This window comes from Colletotrichum higginsianum, chromosome 4, assembly GCF_001672515.1.
Source record: "Colletotrichum higginsianum IMI 349063 chromosome 4, whole genome shotgun sequence".
Classification (NCBI taxonomy): Eukaryota; Fungi; Ascomycota; class Sordariomycetes; order Glomerellales; family Glomerellaceae; genus Colletotrichum; species Colletotrichum higginsianum.
The window spans coordinates 1,131,715-1,149,330 of NC_030957.1; the positions used below are offsets into that span (position 1 = coordinate 1,131,715).

A 17,616-nucleotide genomic window follows, 5' to 3' on the forward strand; every position below is an offset into this window, starting at 1 on the left:
AGAGAATGAGGAGGCGATGGGAGGGCAGAAAGACACCCGCCATGGCTCATCCATTCTCCTACCATACACACACACCCTTCTCTTTCTGCCTCTCTCTGTTAGCAACAGACGTCCGTCCCATCCGTCTCCTCATTCGTATCTTTTGCTAGAACCCTGTTATTCTTTGAGAGGTCTACCACCGTATTAACCAATCCTTTCATTTCCCGATCCCGGCAGTTGGCGCAAAAAGCCTTTCACTCTGGCGCGGCAAAAATAAAAAATAGGAAAAGAGGAAAAGAGGCGGCCGATGTCAGAGACATATAGAGAAAGACAACAAGCGTCTCGATATTGGCCAGCCTCTTGTCACTCTCCACTCGGACAGACATAAGAGAGCTTGTCTCCCTTTATCAAACCATTACAGGGCTGCAAACTCTCGCTTCCTTCACCATACATACATACCATTACCTTTTGCTCGGTTGCACATCCCCATCTCCAGGCCTATTCATTGTTGCTTCAAGCTTGGCCTGGACCCTCCATTCTCTGTAAACCCTTGATATAAGCCAGAAGCCCTTGTGGTGCTTACCTCTTCACCACTCTAACCATCATGGCTACCCCAGTTGATAACCACCCACGTCCCAACCTCCATCCTCTATGGAGCTCCCAATACAATCTCGGCGGTTTCCCTCGCTCAACCGGCAGACCCTCTGCCCCCAGTTCCTATTACAGTCCTTCTGACCGTTCACCCAAAAGCCTGCCTACTCCCGTATTCCCCTCCAATGATGGGTCCATGAGGCAACATGAGCGGGCCATGGTTGACCGACTCGGCCACAGAATCCGTCAGTCACAACCTGCCGACCTAACCCCGCCAAAGTCTTCTGCTCGACCACGGCCGCTGTCCCCTCTCGCAGGGCATCCAACAAGAGATGCCAGGCGCTACTCGACCACCGCGCCCATAAGCCCACGCCGGCCGGGACCCCCGCCCCCCGCAACTCCTGTGTCACCTCCAACCGTGGCTAGCCACCGAAGACAGACCCTCGCAGCGGAAACGCGATCCATGCTCCTCGCCGGACTGGGGGAGGAGGTTCAGCGGCGACAGTCAGTGGCAGGAGCCGGTTATTTCGCCCGATCAAAAGACGCCGAGAAGCGGCTTCATCTCGAACAGTTGAGAGCATGGGGTCGCGTGTACCTTGGTGATGCCAAAACCTCGGACGTTTTCGTTCAAGCAGTGGCCCTCCGGCGGCAATCCGATGCCAGCACTGGCTCAGAAAACTCGACGGGCGACTCATCACCCCCTCGCATGCCTCCTACACCGACGACACCCTCTCACCAGACGGCGATTCGAGCCCGCGTACGTCCTAAAGCTCTGGAACGCAAGCCGTTTCTCATCCAGCGCACCTTCGACATCGAGCAGTTGCGCTCCACCGTCCCAGATCCGTTGCCAAGCTCGCCCCCGGCAGACCAGAGGCGGCGGCCCTCTCTGCAGACTCTGAAGACATCACCGCTACCAAACGTCTCATCGCCTCGGCCGAGCGCGGCAAGAAGGAGGTCGAGTAGCGCGGCACTCAACCCTCTTCCTTACAGCCGTGGGCTGAAATCTGGAGATGCTCGAGTAGCTCCATCGCGTGGCGCCACCACCATGCCAATTCGTAAGCAATGTCTCATCTAAGTTTATCCCCAAAGACGTTTGCGGCCTGAACGCCTCTGGCCGTGACTCCCAAGACCGGATTTCTCCTTTGCCGAGGGACGGCACAGAAACCAAGGCTGACACCCAACCCACATCCAGATCTCCAGTACGCCCGGTCCTCTCTCCCGGTGCTGGCAGCCCTCATTGTTTCTGGCCACATCACGACGGGCGACGTTATCGATCTGCCACTGCCCCATCCCGAGGCCTGGGCCAACACCGTCGCCTACGTGTATACGGGACAAGGGGAGGTGACGGATGCGGTGAGGGAAAACATCCTATACCTTGCTGGAAAGGTTTAATGCGCATGAGTACCGCTTTACCTCCATCTTCCTTTCACGACTTATGACTCTTTTTCTTTCTGCTCTTTTACCCTTCCACCTTCCTTTTACGGATGCGGCAATTTGCAATCCTTTTTTTCTTTTCATCATGTCCATGATCACGCAGAAATGGAGATGTAGCGATTGCGTGGTCCTTTTTTCTTTCTTTTGCCAATGGTCTTTGTAATCACAACATCCTTCCTTTGTCCATCCCATCTGCATAGCAGGGGTATGTTCTTCGACTGTACGACCTTGTTTTGCATCACAAGCAATGTTTTCATCATCTCCCTCGAATACATAACACAAGGATATACCTTCTTTTTTTTCTTTTTTTCAAATAAAATAATAAAGAGATGCGAGGCTTTCAGGACTTTGACCACCAATATCTGTGCTCGCTCACACCTTGTGTATGTGATTCATCGATCCCTCTAGCATGAGGCTTGCCGGCGGCCACGACTGACAGGCAGCCACACTCTATTGACACTACTTTTTGCTTTCCTTTTCCCCTCTTCGGCTTCCCAGTTCCCATGGTGTTTGCGCTTCCCGGGCCTTTTGTCTTTTACTCTCTCTCCACTAGGGGCGGAACCGGTCCGTAGTTAGTAGCAGGCTTGATAGAGTTAGGCTTCTGCGTTCCGCAAACGTGGTGTGGGGATCCTCCCACCTCACCCAACGTAAGACGGGCTGGCCCACGAGGCGACGACGGCACACCTTTTGGTGTTATCTTAGAACCTCTTTGATCTCCATAACGACGTTTTTGGCAATTACTGCGATGATGTCCCTTGTTGCGGAACATGGCCCAGTGAACTAATTGTTATCTGTGTCGGGTGGTTGTTGACTCTTGGTAAAGATCTACAATTTCTTTAATGTGTCGTCAATGTTTTGCTGTGGCAGGGCGGCAACGAGGCTACGACCCTACCAGCCTAGATGGACGTTTTCATGTCTTCGACTCCCCGTCTCCAACTGCTTACAGCCTTGCTCTTGCGTTTCTTTGTGAGGCTGATGGGTCCACACCCCGTGGCCAAGGCCGACTGCGGTCGTCGATATTCACCCGAGATCGTGGCTTCGGAGGAGATGGCAGCGCCTTTGACAACTGGTAGGACTGCCCCCCCCCCTCTCATGAGGGCCTTCATACTCAGTGCATGACCACAACATGCCGCGGCAGATGCCGCGGCCTCTTCCTGGCCCCCTCTCGTTTGAGCTGCGTCTGTTCAAGCATGGACAAAGGTTCGACGGGCGCCTATTCAACTAATTCCCATCCGGTTCCAGACTTCCAACACAGAGCACTCCGCACAGCACAGGCATCGTGTTCCGTCCTGTTCTGCGTCGTACTCCTTTCCGATGCCGTCCACCCTCGGGCCGCGACATGCACCTAGTCAACCGTCCTGTCCTTCGGCAAAACCTCACCTCGTTTATTCGGGCCTTTCGATGACGAGGTGGATGCGATACGGTGCTGCATTCAGCGAAGGCGTTTCATGGTTGTTTTTTTCTTCTTCTTCTTCTTCTTCTTCCTCTTCTTCCTCTTCTACCTCTTCTACCTTACCCCCCCTCCCCATTTTCCGTTGTCTCTCTCACACGTTGTTTGGGACGGCGTCTCGGGAGGACGCGTGTGGATTTCCTGGGGGTTTCTGTATGCGGTGTGTTGCCGGAACAGAGTCCCGGAGATGATCCCTGTCCGGCCTGGAGGACGGGGCGTGGGCGGGGTTGAAGCTACCGCTGGCGGAGGGGTGGAGATGGCCCGCGTTCCGTCTCCCGTGGGGCCCGATTTCCTCGGACGCCGGTGGGCCTGCTTTATCTTTCTGGGGCCGGGTCGGGGTGGCGAACTTTGCACGACTGAGCACTTCTTGCCGCGGCCATAGGAAAACCCCAGGACTCCCATCGGTCAGTCGTCAATGACTTGACAAAATATTCGACAGGCGCCTTGGCGCGCACCTGTGTCGAACCGCGTGTACTTCGATTAACTCGGCCGCAAGTGGTGAGAGCCAACCAGTTTTTCGGCTGGTGTTGCTCCGGGAGCATTATGTGGAGGTGTCGGCTTTTGAAACTGAAGGCAACCCTTCGAGCGGCCGGCGGAGCTACAAAAGACTCACTCTACATTAGCCCTCGATGGCGGCGATGTCACATTCGCGGAAGCTGACCTTCAGGCTATTGGCTAGGAGACACGCGTTATGAACTGTGTCACTTGTAACTCTCGTACATCGATGATACCGAGATTGGGATTAACATACTGTCCTTGCACACTGCTTGGGAAGTTGTTTTCTTGTATCGGCGACACTGGGATGTCAGTTTTCCTTTCGATGGAAAGGGGCCGAGATGCTGATCGTGGTTGAAGTAAAGAAAACGGTGTTTATTGCGTGTTCGAATGATCTATGCCAGCTGATTGGTTTCTTCATTCTTCAACAGCGTCTCCTGGGTCGACTAGCGAGACGCAATACGACCATGATATATGAAGGGCTCACTTGCTTCCGTATCGGACAAGATACCCACATGTTGGTGACTCTAGTGAGGAAGCCCACTTGACCTTTGACTTGAAGCGTTATGAATGTTTGTGATTTTGCCTTGGATTCAGCAAGAGAGACTGGAAAGAGAAGCACGGCGAGTTCCGTTGCCTAAAACAGCCTACACACACGGATGAGATGTGGAAGTATGGCACTGCCCCAGAAGACATATGCTTTCCTTCGATCTCCTTATCATATTGGCATCTTCATTTTCAACTACCCCCGCCTATAATACAGTTCGATTCCGGATATAGCCAATGTGACCAGATCAACAGCACTTTCGCGGTACAAGGCCACAGGGCAAGCATCCTTGGTCATGTAGAGGCAAGCCAATCCATGCTCACGGTAGATCTTTGCACGGTTTGCGATAGCATTACAGGCTACGTAGACGGTAAAAATGCATGTTCCGGAATGCAGACCACCAGCTACCTGGATGACGGACACCTTGTCCTCGTCGACGAGGACAAGACGGATTAACAAAAAACCAGGGGTTGGAACAAATACTCGAGATGGACATGTTCGAAGGTTCCCGGAAGAGAAGGCAGCATATCACACCAGCCGAAAGTTGTCTTTTGCTCGCAAACCTAGAAGAGCAATCTAGTAAACGTCGAATCTTACAAAGCATCGATGCCGACCACTTCTCGTCTCAACTGCGGAATCTAGATTCGCAGAAAGTCAATGTCGTCCAGGGCCATGGCTGACCACGAAACTTTGGACCGCATTCTGGGGAGGATGGCAGAGTTCGCTACCAACGACCCCTTACCAACCCCCGTCATGGGCCACAACCCCAACGAAACTCTGCCAACTTCCCAACACCCACGAGCACTCGATGATCGGATCTCCAAGGGTCGTTGATGCCAAGGGAAAGCAGGCACCCTATTTCGGAGCCTCGGGGCCCTAAGCGCCGCAGCAGACGGCCCGTCGTATCGGGAAATCCAGCGTTGGTCGGCCACCGACTGGACCCAGGAGGATGCTCACTTCTCGTTGAGCGCATAGCCCATCGAAGATATGTGGCATGCCGTGTTCACCGTCCCAGAAACACGGTCCCGGATGCCCATGGTGAATGGGGGGTCTCGTCCGCCCGCCACTGCGTTCAGTGGATTCGGACCGATGCCCCGGGTTTCCACGGATGGGTGGTGACACGGGCATCTCTCCTCAGCCACGCACGCCAAAGACACCGGAGACCCGGACGGAGACAACTCGCGAGCCACACGACACACCACTGCCGTCCTGAGGGTAGATTTAGGTGGAGGCAAGGAAAACGACCCGTTTAAACTCTCTTTGACCTGGCATGGACAGGCTTCGCTCTTCTCGCTACATCGCCTCCTGAGCTTCACATGCAGTCGTGTACGTGCAATACTTACACGGTCCGAGTGAGGCATTTTGTTCATCCGCCATTCTGGACCGCTAAGCAGGCTTTTGGCAGGAGATGCGGCGTTGCAAGACTCGCCAGGAATCGGTTCAGCGTCACGCCGACGTTGCGCCTGTTTCGCCAGGCCCGTCGAACTCAGTCGGTTGGGTTAATGCAAGCCCTTATGCAGGCGGAGCACGCCACAAACAGTCTAGGAAGACGTCGGGAGACCCTGTATCGAAGCAAGTTTGGCTTGCATATTCAAAACACACAGCGAAATCTACAGCAGCAGAAGCAGCAGATAGCAGAAGCACTCGTTCACTAATGTCATCGCAGCAGTCAAACAAAGGGAAGAAAGAAGAGGAAGAAGAGCATGTTTAAGATCGACAGCGGCTCAACTCGCTCGCCCACAAGAAGCAGTTCATTTCCAACGACCAGCCAGCCCCATCACCAAATATCCCAACCTTCCCCGCTATCCCCTCGCTTTTTCTCGTCTGCGACGAAAAGAAATATAAGAGAAAATGGGAGAAGCAGCTACACGACAGCAATCAAAACACCAATACTTTACGACACCTTCCCAATTCGCACTCGGTGATGCAAAACTCGTATCTCGCCTCTCACCCTACGCATCACCCTGTGTAGCCAAAGCACATGTCATTGTAACAAGACGAGACGGGAGAGTAGCTACACACTTACACACACACGCCTAAAGCGTACAACAAGACAGACTGGCAGCGGTGGCAGGCAACAGAGAGTCTGTGTGTTTTCCCGCCCATTCTCTAGCTACGCCCGCGGTCGCGCGTCGACCAGATAGGCGCAGGCTTCGAATCAAAGACATGCATATATCACTCTGCCTTAGCCTACAACGCCGTCAAATATCAAGAGCCTAGACGTAGCAACTCCAACTCTGCAGTCCCACTGCCCAAGGCAACGCCGGAATCACCAGGAGCCCGTCACGATTGTTGCTCTGTAGGTAGCCAGGTCAAAGACTCCCCGTAGCATCGTGTATCTATCTCCCAGTCGCCGTTCTCGGAAGTCATTTCGGGATACATTTGTTAGAAAAAGCCAAAGATCTCAGTACTTCTTTTTTACACCGAAGGGAAAAGGTGTACGGGATCGTGTGGCCATGCGCATGTGACCCCAACTCGGGAGCCATGAGCCAAAAGATGTTGCCTCTCCTCAGCCTCGCACCTTGGCCAGCTCACCAAGTCTGCGAGATGGCCCAGAACTCATAATGAATCTTGTCGGGAGAGCAGTCACATCTTACGCTGGTAGACACAAGAGCACTTGTTCCTGATTGCCCCTCCTTTTGATCTGACCACCGATCCACTAAGGCCTGCTTTTCGTGCCTCGCCATCGCATGGAAGTCCGAGTGTAGTGGACACACTCAACAAGCCCTAGGGGTTGGTCCTGCAAGAAATTCTGCATCATGTACGCCCAGACCTGGTCTGGCTTCATTGAGAGGTCGTCGCCTACAGACACACACACCCGTGGCCTTTCTTTCGTGGGGCAGTCGGAAAGCAAGCCTTTGTCATTCGAGGTTCGACGACGACTACGATGTACTCCCCCCCGAGCTTGCGTTTGTGGTGGGAGGGGAGGGGTCGTAGTGGGCCGCGCTCCTTGGCTATCTTGGTTGATATACTAGCACCATGGGGCTCGGAGCATACAAAGTGGCGGGGGCGTGGTCTCATCATCCGTCTGCGGACTGACAGGGAGGAGGGGAAGGAGGGGTTCTGTCCATTTTCTGTTTTCTTTCCTTTTTTTCGTCAGTTCTTCAGCGCTCGTCAGTTCCGCTCTTCGGCCAGGCCTCGGTCGGTCCTTGACCCTAGTGGGGAGCTTCTAGGGGAGGGGGGAGGGGTGGTTGATTCCATGAACCCCCGTTCCTTGGTGCGAAATGCGAAAGAGTTGCTTCAATTAACCCCTCAGCCAGAAGACGAATAAAAATAAGCGGCGCACGCGGCAGCCGCGACGAAAATCCGCACCGCGGTGATCATTTGGTTGCTCAGACCATGACCGGGTCATGTCTTCCAATGTCGCCAATGACTTTCCTTTCGCGACGCAACCCGGTTCGTTACGTTGCAGGTTGAGGCTCAGTTATCGTTGTGCATTACATCGTAGTAGGTCATGAGAAATGGGCCGAAAACATTATGGCCCCCATTTGCCAACAAAGACGGCTGAGAAAATCCCGTTAATTGTGGATATTCACATGAAATGGGTGTGAACAATCAGCATGGGTCTCCACATGATGGCCTTTTTCTTATTATTCTTCTTCTTTCGTAATGAGGCTCCCATCATCATGTTGATGATGCCTATTGATCATTCGGCTTGGGTAGTGTGCGCGGAGGCCCAGACGAACATCAACGCAGTTGTGTACCGAGACATCATGCATGGCAACCAAAGAAGACAGGCTGACGACGCGCCCCGATCTGCAACTTGTTTCTGGCACTAGTAGACATGTTGATCTCTGCCGACAATCTCAACAATTTCAGTCTCGAATCATGCAATATCTGGTTGACGGCTGGCGAGGCATTTAGTCCGTCTCATGCGCAGCTGCTGCACGACTGCACGCTCCTAGGTCGAGGTCTAAGAACCTTGGCATCGATGGGACGAAGGCACCGTCGATACTGCAAGGTGAATTCCGGGGCATTCCCTGAATCAGTGAGGGGATACATCGCGAGTACTGGGCTCGTACCTCGAATGGGACAGGAATTCGTTGGTTGCAAGGGCCCTGGCCGTTACCGGATACTGCAAGCCTCCTTCAGCTTAACGTGCGGATAGCCAGCGATAACGAGCACCCGAAAGAGTAATCCATCTAGCTGCCATGCAGCTAGTGACAAAACAATCAAACAGGCCGAGTTAACGGGCCAAGGACAAGTCAGCACCACTTGCCACATCTTCCCGGGCTTGTTGGTCTCTTGTGCTTACGCCAGCCGGGACTCCCGGACGGCTTGCAACTGTGTGCAAGAATTGGGCACCCTGGGCCGTATTGCGATACCCATGCAAGCAGCACAAACTCAAGCGATCAGTCGGGTGACTGCCATCAGACGAGAACATGGCGTCGTGGACTTGCTTAGACACCCTTGCGGCGACATGCAATATTCTTCAACGGCTCGCCAACGCCGAAGATGCTTGTGTGGATCGAAGGATTGCTGACGGCTAGTTGAGAGTTGGATTATCTTCGCCATTGTTGGTTCCGGGCCCTTTGAACCTGCATGATGCTGTGAGTCGAGGTTGCAGCGAACCAGGAAGGGCGAGTGGGTTTCCACTCTTGGACCGGGATATTTTCGAGATGTAGCTCTGCCAATCCCGCCATTTCCTTGGTTGTCGTGGCCGTTGTTCTCCATCAGCCTCTCGTTGGCAAGCACATGGGCCCTTCGATATCCTGGTCGTTGAAGAAGAGCTGGCCCCTTCGATGTCGTGACGGAATGGTGCTATCCTGCGGGGTTGGCTGGGCGCGGAAGAGGGGGGGGGATCCATAAGGAAATGCCCATCCACCCCCTCCTCCGAGCCAGGGTCCCTCGAATCGACGCGAGGGCGGGAAGATCGTGAGCCTGTCCATCCGGGCTTGCGACGGACAGAGTTTGCGGAGAGCAGCTCGCTGACAGGCAGGTATGGCATAGCGCACGACACTACAGGCGCGAGACACGGCCTGGATCGCCCGAGGTGCTTCCCCGGCGGATCTTGGGGTGCGAGCATGAACGATTGCGATGCAAGTTGATGTCAACCATGTGCTGTGCAGCCGCAGATCCAGTGTCACGAAATGGACCCTAGACATCAGAGACCAAATCGTGTGTCCATTTACGGCGTTGTCGGACTCGTTGCCGTGTCCAACAAAGCAAGAGGTGTCTACAGCGTGTCTCTGGCGAGAGAGACCACAGTTCCAACAGAAATGAAGCGCCGTTTGGATACAACCCTCCCCGTGCTGTGTACAGTAATGGCACCCGGCTCCGTCCGTAGTTTGGTACACGTCGGTCGAGACGGGACAGGCGGGCTGCGAGCGACGACGCTGGCCCACCTGTCGACCCCACCGAAGCTCGGCCATGATCAGCCTCGCTGCTTTGGGCGTGCGGAGGATCGTGACGATGTTCAGGGCTAGGGTTTCAAGACGGACTTGGAGTTCAAGCCGAAGCTGGAGCGGGAGCAGGAGCTGCTGACCTGAGATTCATGTAGTCACCCGTGTTGTGAAGTTGAAAGTGGCGTTGCTCAAGCTGAGGACCTGCTATCGGAAGGTGATATCCTAGGTATGGCGCAGTCGAGTTGAGACCCGAGGCACACAAGGTGTTGAGCTGAGGCAAGGTAAGGGCATGACGACTCGAAGGCGTTTGGTTTTCACTATTCGTGCCTAGGCTTTTGACAAATAACCTACCAGGCCCAATTGCATTGCAACATCGTAAACGCAGAGCCTCTCGAGCCATCCATGTCGCCGGCCCCCAATGTCGAACTTCGAATTGAATCAACAGGCGCAGGTGAATGTCTTCCGGGCAACAGTCTTGCTGGCTAGCAAAGTGAGGTCAAGGGGGGCGGCCGTATCTAACTGAACGTGTCCAAAGCTGACAAGATAGTGTGCAAGACGGGCGGGAAAAAGCCCCTCATCCACGCATGAGCTTGAGGCGTATGTATTCCGGACGGCTCTGGGCGAAGTGTCGACAGCCGAGATGGGCACCGCCACCCAAGATACCGCAACGGGGGCAGTACCCGACAAGTACATTCCCACTCCCATGCTTAGCATAGGCTGGCTCCCCCACCCCTCCGTCTGTGATAATGCTGATTCGCATGGATGGTGCAGACGCAGGTCCGACAGGAAGAGGACAAGCGCGATAGCAAGCAGGGATGGGTTGCATCGGGGTCACCACGTCGTCGTCTTGGCCTGTGTCGCCTATCCAACAGGAACATTCAAGACAAGAGAGGCCCCGATGCCTCAAAAGAGAAACGAGTCTGCAGTAGCAGCAACAGTGACAGGGGTAGAATCATGACATGGCGTAGGACAGAGTGGTCGACGATGTTGAGACAGAGAGCTGAGATATGACTGTTTGTAGGGAGAGAGAGAGAGAGAGATTGCACATCTCGACATGCGCGGCCCATGGGTATTGTACAAGACTATTTTGTTGTGCTGTGCATGTATCCGTACGACTGTTCAAAATGCGTCGTCGCCTGGTGTCAGCCTTTCGTCTGTGCGATAGACAACGACAAGCGGACGGGATGTAGACATGAAGGTCCGTGGTTTGTTCACTTGGCATTTTGAGATGGAAACTAAAGTAAAAGCCTCTCGCTGGTTGGTGGGTGAGAACAGACGACCAGACGAGACGAGAGTCCCTAGGTTGGCATTGTACGGAAAGAAAAGAAAGAGGTGGGAGGGGAGAAGGAAGATGGTTCATAAAAAATAAAAAAATAAAAGGAAAAAAAAGGTACATGGCGGGTTCGTGGATCTACAGCGGCCGCCCGTGCGTTTAGATAACGGCAAGTACCTCATGTGTGCCCCAATCCTGCCCCGCATGGCGCTTTACCCCCCTGCCGCCAGGAATGTCTTTGAAAATGGCAAGTGCCCCCAGGTACTTAGCCTAGGTACACACATACGGACAACTTCCTTTCCTTCCTGTCTGAGACGGCCTGCTTTTGCTTTCCCTGGCTCCTCCAAAATGGGAGTAGGTACCCATGTACAAAACATGTCGTAATTACCTAGGTATTAACAAATGCATGTGCGTTTCTGTTTTTTCAATCAATCAAAATAGAGATGTGACTTGAACATGGATTTGAAAGTACACATCTGCAATACCTGCTTATTTACCTAAGTGCTCATCGTTGTTAAGGAAGGGGCTGTCGCCTCAGGCTTCTGTTTCTATCTACCTGATTGCCTGGATATTTTGTTCCGTTTGTCTAGGAAGAGCGGATGGTCATAGTTCCCAGATCGTCGCGGGCATCTTTGTTCCATTTCCACCCGACCGCTTAAAAACTCGTCATAGGAGTCAGCCTGGAGACGATGACAGGGTATGCCATGACATGCTAGCGGCCGTGCGGGTGCGCAGGGCAGGGTGTGACACCCTCGTCCCATCAAACAACCGCCAGTGGCCGCGGCAGCTTATCAATGCACGGCCATTTCGGCTTCTTGTTGCTGCTACGAAGCACAGGCATAAGCATCGCCAGCCAGCCACTTAGCCTAACAGCACCAAGCACAGAAACGAATGGCACTACAGGCATCCTGCTGTAGACGCCAAAGAGGGGAAAGAATCATCCTGTCACCATCGCCATTGAATCCACACTTTCCGACGCGCTGTAGTCGCTTGTCGTCCACCATCGCAAGGCCCGTTCGCCCGATGCTCTCCACTATCAGCTTGCGCCGTCTCTCGTGACACACTTCAAAGGCCCAAAAAAGAAACAGCCCATCGTCACTGTCGTCTGTACAGGCCCGCAACACTCACGGCCTTTCTTCCGCGGACTCTTGCTTGCCGTCATACCTAACACGTCTTGACTCGTGCCGTCGCATTGGTTCGCTCGCCGTCACCTCACATTCGAGAAGGTGGCACCCTCACTTGGAGAAGAGGGACGAATACTGGAGGGGAGGGCCAACAAGCCTCTCCATTCGCTTAAATCTTTGCCAGAGATGACTTTTTTCCATCGCGGCATGCATCCGTCAATCTCACTCGTCAGACCCAATTCCGATAACCCTCCATACGCATTAGAGAGAGATACAGACTCTGGCATGGGCCAACACGTTGCAGACCCTCGATGCACCCGCCGCCTAGGATAATTATGTTTTCCAAGCTCGAGACCTTGCGACTCACGCGACTCAGACACAATGATAACAATACCATGCTATTATATAGCAGTGTCTGCCCACTCCTCTGCAGCCCGCCAACTCGGCCCACAAGATCCCAACATACATCCGGAACCACAGGTGGCGTCTCACCATGGAGGCATGTAGGCCTCTGTCATGTTCGGTCTTTCGCCGCAGTCAGATACTTGACTACGGGTTGACGAGTCCTTTTCGGTCCATCTCCACATTACCCTGACTTCCCCTCCCTTCCGATGCTAAGCAGATTTGAAGGCTCGAGGCACGTCGTATCATGTCGTGCATCTCTGCATCTCACAGCCCCCGTCCCGACGTGGAGATGTCTAGCATACACTACCTTGTGCCCCATATAAGAGGAGTCGAGAACAAAGATCCATCGTAGTTTCGTTCAGTAAGAAACACCACGGGATTCAGACACAGGCTCACCTATGTCATCAGGAACACTCTTTTCGTCCACTTGCAGCTTTGACAAGGCCAGGGGTCCGAGGGAGAGGGAGGGGGAGGGGCAGCCAGCCAGGCCTTGTGTCAAGCATGGGAAACACAAAGGTGGGCTGCTCGATAAAGTAAACAAGGCCACAGGGCATGATTCCCCAACATCGAGAAGGCTGCCAAGCTCACATGTTGACCTCGCACTTCGAGTCCGAACCCTCCGATTAGGCCCCTAGTTATAGCCACTTGGCCCAGTCTCACCCATCCACCCATCACGACCCAAACTCACGATCGGGGCAATCACTCACTGACAGGTACCGCGGTGGGACGCTGTCGATATCGCCCCCTTGACGTTAGGATTTCCGCCCACCGTCTTCCTCCGTACATAGCCAGCCATCCACGACCCAATGTCTCTCGCCTTTGCGGGGGTTTTACGTATCCCCAAACCGCTGATTCATCTGCCTGCTGCCCTCGTTAAGTGTGGGGATCTTTGAGTATCTTAGTTCGCCATGCTAACCGTTCTGATCGAGCCAAGTCTCGAACCGTTCGACGAACTAGTAGGGATGGAGGGTGTAGGATCCCTCCACAACGACGACGACGACGACGACGACCACCACCACCACCACCACAGAAAAAATACGTTCACACACAGTACATCTTTTCACGAGGTTGGTCCATTCAGTATACTCACGAGCCCGGAATGAGACAAGAGGGGCGTGTGCAGCACAGCATGAGAATACCATGGCAGCACATGGTCACTATCAAGGCTCAAAAATGAGAAGGAGAACACTACCACCACGATGAGTCGCAGCGCTGTCCGTTTTCGTTTTCTCGGTCCACCATCCTAGAATGAGCATTCACGGCAATCCAAGGCGAAAGTGACGCCAACCGGCCACTCCTTATGTCCTCCCAGAGCCGCGTTTTTGTCGTTCAGCCTGTGGCACCCACCCTCCTCCTTCAAAGTCAAGCAAAAAATTCCTCCAAACCCAAAGAGAGTACGACATCAATCACACGCGCCTGCACACACACACACACACACACACACACACACACACACACTAGCAAAGGCGCTATAATGACTCCGTAATAGAGGCGTGTGAACATGGCACAGCCTCTTTCCCATCATCCAACGTCCAACGAAAAGCCCAAGTAAGCCCAGCCTGGCCCGCCGGAGAATTAGCGACAGCATGACCGGACCCCTTCGCATACCTTGGCCCTGTCGTGTAACCGGGGCGTCGACCCTCGAGAGTAAGAAGCACACTCAGCTATCGCGGGTTCCCCGGAAACTGGTTATTGGGGGCCAACGTTGACGGCATACGAGAATGCAAACCAGTCAGCTGCTGTGTAACAGACAGGCCACGCGCTCGGACGCTTGCTTTTTTTTTTCTCTTCCTTCCCTTTCCTGGGAATCTGCCCCCTCCAGCGATCGGACTAGTCGATCCCGCAGTTCTTCGAGACGCAGGGTCGTTTTATTCCCCATTGGCTCGGTCACTCGTTTCTTCTTTCTTGAAGATACACCCTTGCGGCATCGTCATCAACGTCAGGAGTTCAGGAAACCCTCATTACAGGCACGCATGGTCTCGTCACCACAAGCAGAATGAGCTCCCGTGGCAGCGAATATAACGACCGTAGGGACCAAGTAGCAAATCCCATGATTATGGTTTCTGTAGATAGTTTTGCCAAAACGTCACCACCGACACCTCAATTCGAACAATGTTCCTATGGGGAAATATGCTTTCTTTTTCTTCAGTCTATGGAAAGCCCTTTTTCTTTGTTTGGGTGGAAAGAACAGAAAATAGTGGTAAAGACCAACTGTCTAATGCTGCTGCGTCCCCCCCTCTGTCTTCCTCCAATATCGCAATGGTTCAGAATCAGAATGCCGCCGCTCTTTGGGACTATCATCGAGGAAGGAAAAGAAGAAGAGAATCTTGCCTGCCTGCCTGCCGCGCGATGCCCTTCCCGACCATTCTTTTGTTTTTCCCCTCGAGAACAGAATGAAAAATGAGAAAAATCACAAGCAGCCAATCCACCATCCCACCCCCATTTTGGATTGTTTTGGATAGGAAAAGAAAAAAAAAGACTCAAATAAGGAAAGGTTCCGGGGAAATCAACGTATCCCTGAAAGCGATAGAGAAATCCCGGCCTGCCTATCCTCGCCCATGCTGTCGATTCAAATGCCATTGATGGTTGTTACTCGACACAAAAAATTTCGCTGTGCTGTGGTCCCGTTTTCCGTATGCGATCGATCGTTTGTCCGTCGTAAAGTGGAGTAATGAACAACAACAAAGCTTTTTCTGCCTCCAAAATCCGATTGGTTGGTGGTTTTGTTTTCCGGGGAAAAAAGAAGAAAGAAAAAAAGAGTCGAAAAAGGACAATGATGGGCACAGCCAGCGAGTCTGGCTGGCGACTGAACAAAATACCTCCCTTTCCCCTTTTTTCAGGGGAAAGCATAGAGTACCGCCCGGCCAGGGTCCCGTTTCACCTCTGGCGATAATTCCATTCGTTGCAAATTCATAATTCGTAAGTTCTGTGGCCGCTAGGATTCTAATCTGAAGGATGCTCCAAGAGCGAGAAGGTGACGTGCGGAGCCTTAATGTCCTTGGCAGGGAATGTGTTCATCCGCACAGTCTGAGGCCTTCGCGGCTCGGTAGCGGGGCGGTGCCAGTCAGAGACCTTCTCGGTCATCTGACGCTCGTGGCGGTAGCGAACGAGGTCCTGGCCACCAGGAGGGGTAGTCAGGCTCATGGCTCGCTTGGGGCGAGGGGTCAGACGGATGTCGTCGTTGGTGTCACCGTCGGCTCTGCTGCCCCAGGACGTCTGTGGTCAAGTGTTAGCTTGGCTGTTCTAGAAAGGGCTTAGCTAGCACCATCCACTTACCATCTTCAGAGTCGACAAGGCGTAGAGCTTGATGATGCCGTGAGCATAGCCGAAAAGGATGGACACAGGCAGGAAGACAAGGTCGCTTGGGTTGCGGCGGAACAGACCCATGAGCTTGACGACCTTGGTGAAGCCGAAGACAAAGATGATCTGAGCCCAAAGCGCCTGCCTGCGGCTCTCCGCGTCCCACTCAGCAGTGCCCTTCCACAGTGCGAGGATGATGAGGGGGTCGAAAAGAAAAGCCAAGGAGGTGAAGGTCGCAATGTGGAGAGCGTAAGTGCACCAGGGCTGTTGACTGTTTTTGTCAAACGTTAGTATTTCGAAGACGCGTACTAGTCAGGCGCAAAGTGGCGCAGAACGTTAGGTTGGATTACTCACGTGAGAACGTATCGCTCTCGGACAAGGCTGGTCCAGTTGCTGCGCCAGTTGCTACGAGCCCATCGAGAGCATTGGTAGAGGAACTTGGTGCTGTTCTCCAGGGTGGTCTCTAGCTCACATTCCTTCTCATACTGGATCCAAGTTTTCCACTGATGGCTGACAAGCCAGCGGGTGACGAAGTTGTCGTCGTCGGCGTTGAGGATGTACTTGCCCCACTTCTCGGTCTTGAAACCCTCGAGGAAGTCGTGGCTGGAGAGAATCTCAGATCGGTAGGCGCCGGTTCTACCCGACATGCAAGAAGTGCCGCCATCGATGTTGTGAGTGGCAGAGATCTCAAAGTTGCGTCTCTCGATGTAAGCGGCACCCAGCCAGTTGAAGATTCGGGTGGACATCGGGCCCTCCCAGACGCGCTTGACTCTCTGGCAAGTGCCGACGCCGCCAATCTTGGGGTCCTCAAAGGGAGCGAGAATCCAGGGCATCAGAGTCGACGGCCAAGTGACATCATCGTCAGCCATGATGGTGATCTTGGTGGTAACCTTGGGCAAGGCCTCGCAGACCTGAAGACGTTTGTTGGCGATCGGGGTGGAGTAGACCTGGACATTGGGATGGGGGAGGCTTCTAGCAAGCTTCTCCAGGGCGGCATGCTTCTCAGTGGTGGTGACGAGCATCAAGACGCGGGGTTTGCAGGTGATGATGCTGAGCAGAGAAGGACGAAGCTCCTCGAAGACATTGTGGATGGTGGGAATGATGACAGTCACGTCATCGGAAGTGAAGGTCGGCTTAGCGGGGATGGGCTTGGACTTGTAAGCCCAGTGGCTGACACAGTGAACGAAAAGGCGCGTGTATCGATGAAGCCTGGCCAGGAATATCAGATATTGCGCTCACAAAGAGTGTAAAATATCAAAAATAGTAAAACCCCTCCACCTTTTTTTTTCTTTCTTTTTTTGAAAAATGGCAGTGGTAGGTATCCCAATAAAAGAAAGAAGAAAATAATGGCTTACCAAAGAGCGATGAAGAGGTACATCCAGGCGCTGGTAGACCAGCCAAAGCCGATATTGGGCCAGAAGAGATCCATGACGGCCACCATAGTGATGGGTTTCTGCAGGTTGTATGTTTTTGTGTGAAGTTTGTGAGGTTCCGAAGCAGGAATCGTGATATGTTGCGAAGGGGGGGGGGGGGGGGGGGGGGGGCAGACTAGGGAACCCAACGAGACCTCGATGGGGAAATTCGTGGGCAAATTTGTTGGTGCTGGTGCTGGTGAGGAGGGTTGAAAGACGAGGTTGGTTGGGTCTGGAGAAGAAAAGATTCTTTAAGATCCA

At 53.5% G+C, this 17,616-nt stretch overlaps 2 protein-coding genes across 2 annotated transcripts; one reads left to right on the forward strand and one right to left on the reverse strand.

Annotated features, from left to right (window-relative positions):
* Positions 1-583: 583 nt before the first annotated feature.
* On the forward strand, positions 584-1,962 carry CH63R_05666 (uncharacterized protein; the record flags this gene model as incomplete). Its single annotated transcript, XM_018300641.1, has 2 exons — positions 584-1,625; positions 1,763-1,962. The coding sequence occupies 2 exons, from the start codon at positions 584-586 to the stop codon at positions 1,960-1,962; spliced, it is 1,242 nt and encodes a 413-aa protein (XP_018158491.1).
* Positions 1,963-15,586: 13,624 nt separating this feature from the next.
* CH63R_05667 (Glycosyltransferase family 2) lies at positions 15,587-17,384 on the reverse strand (the record flags this gene model as incomplete). The annotated part of the gene is made up of 4 exons (XM_018300642.1): positions 15,587-15,859; positions 15,920-16,214; positions 16,298-17,152; positions 17,299-17,384. The coding sequence occupies 4 exons, from the start codon at positions 17,382-17,384 to the stop codon at positions 15,587-15,589; spliced, it is 1,509 nt and encodes a 502-aa protein (XP_018158492.1).
* Between the last annotated feature and the right edge of the window lie 232 nt (positions 17,385-17,616).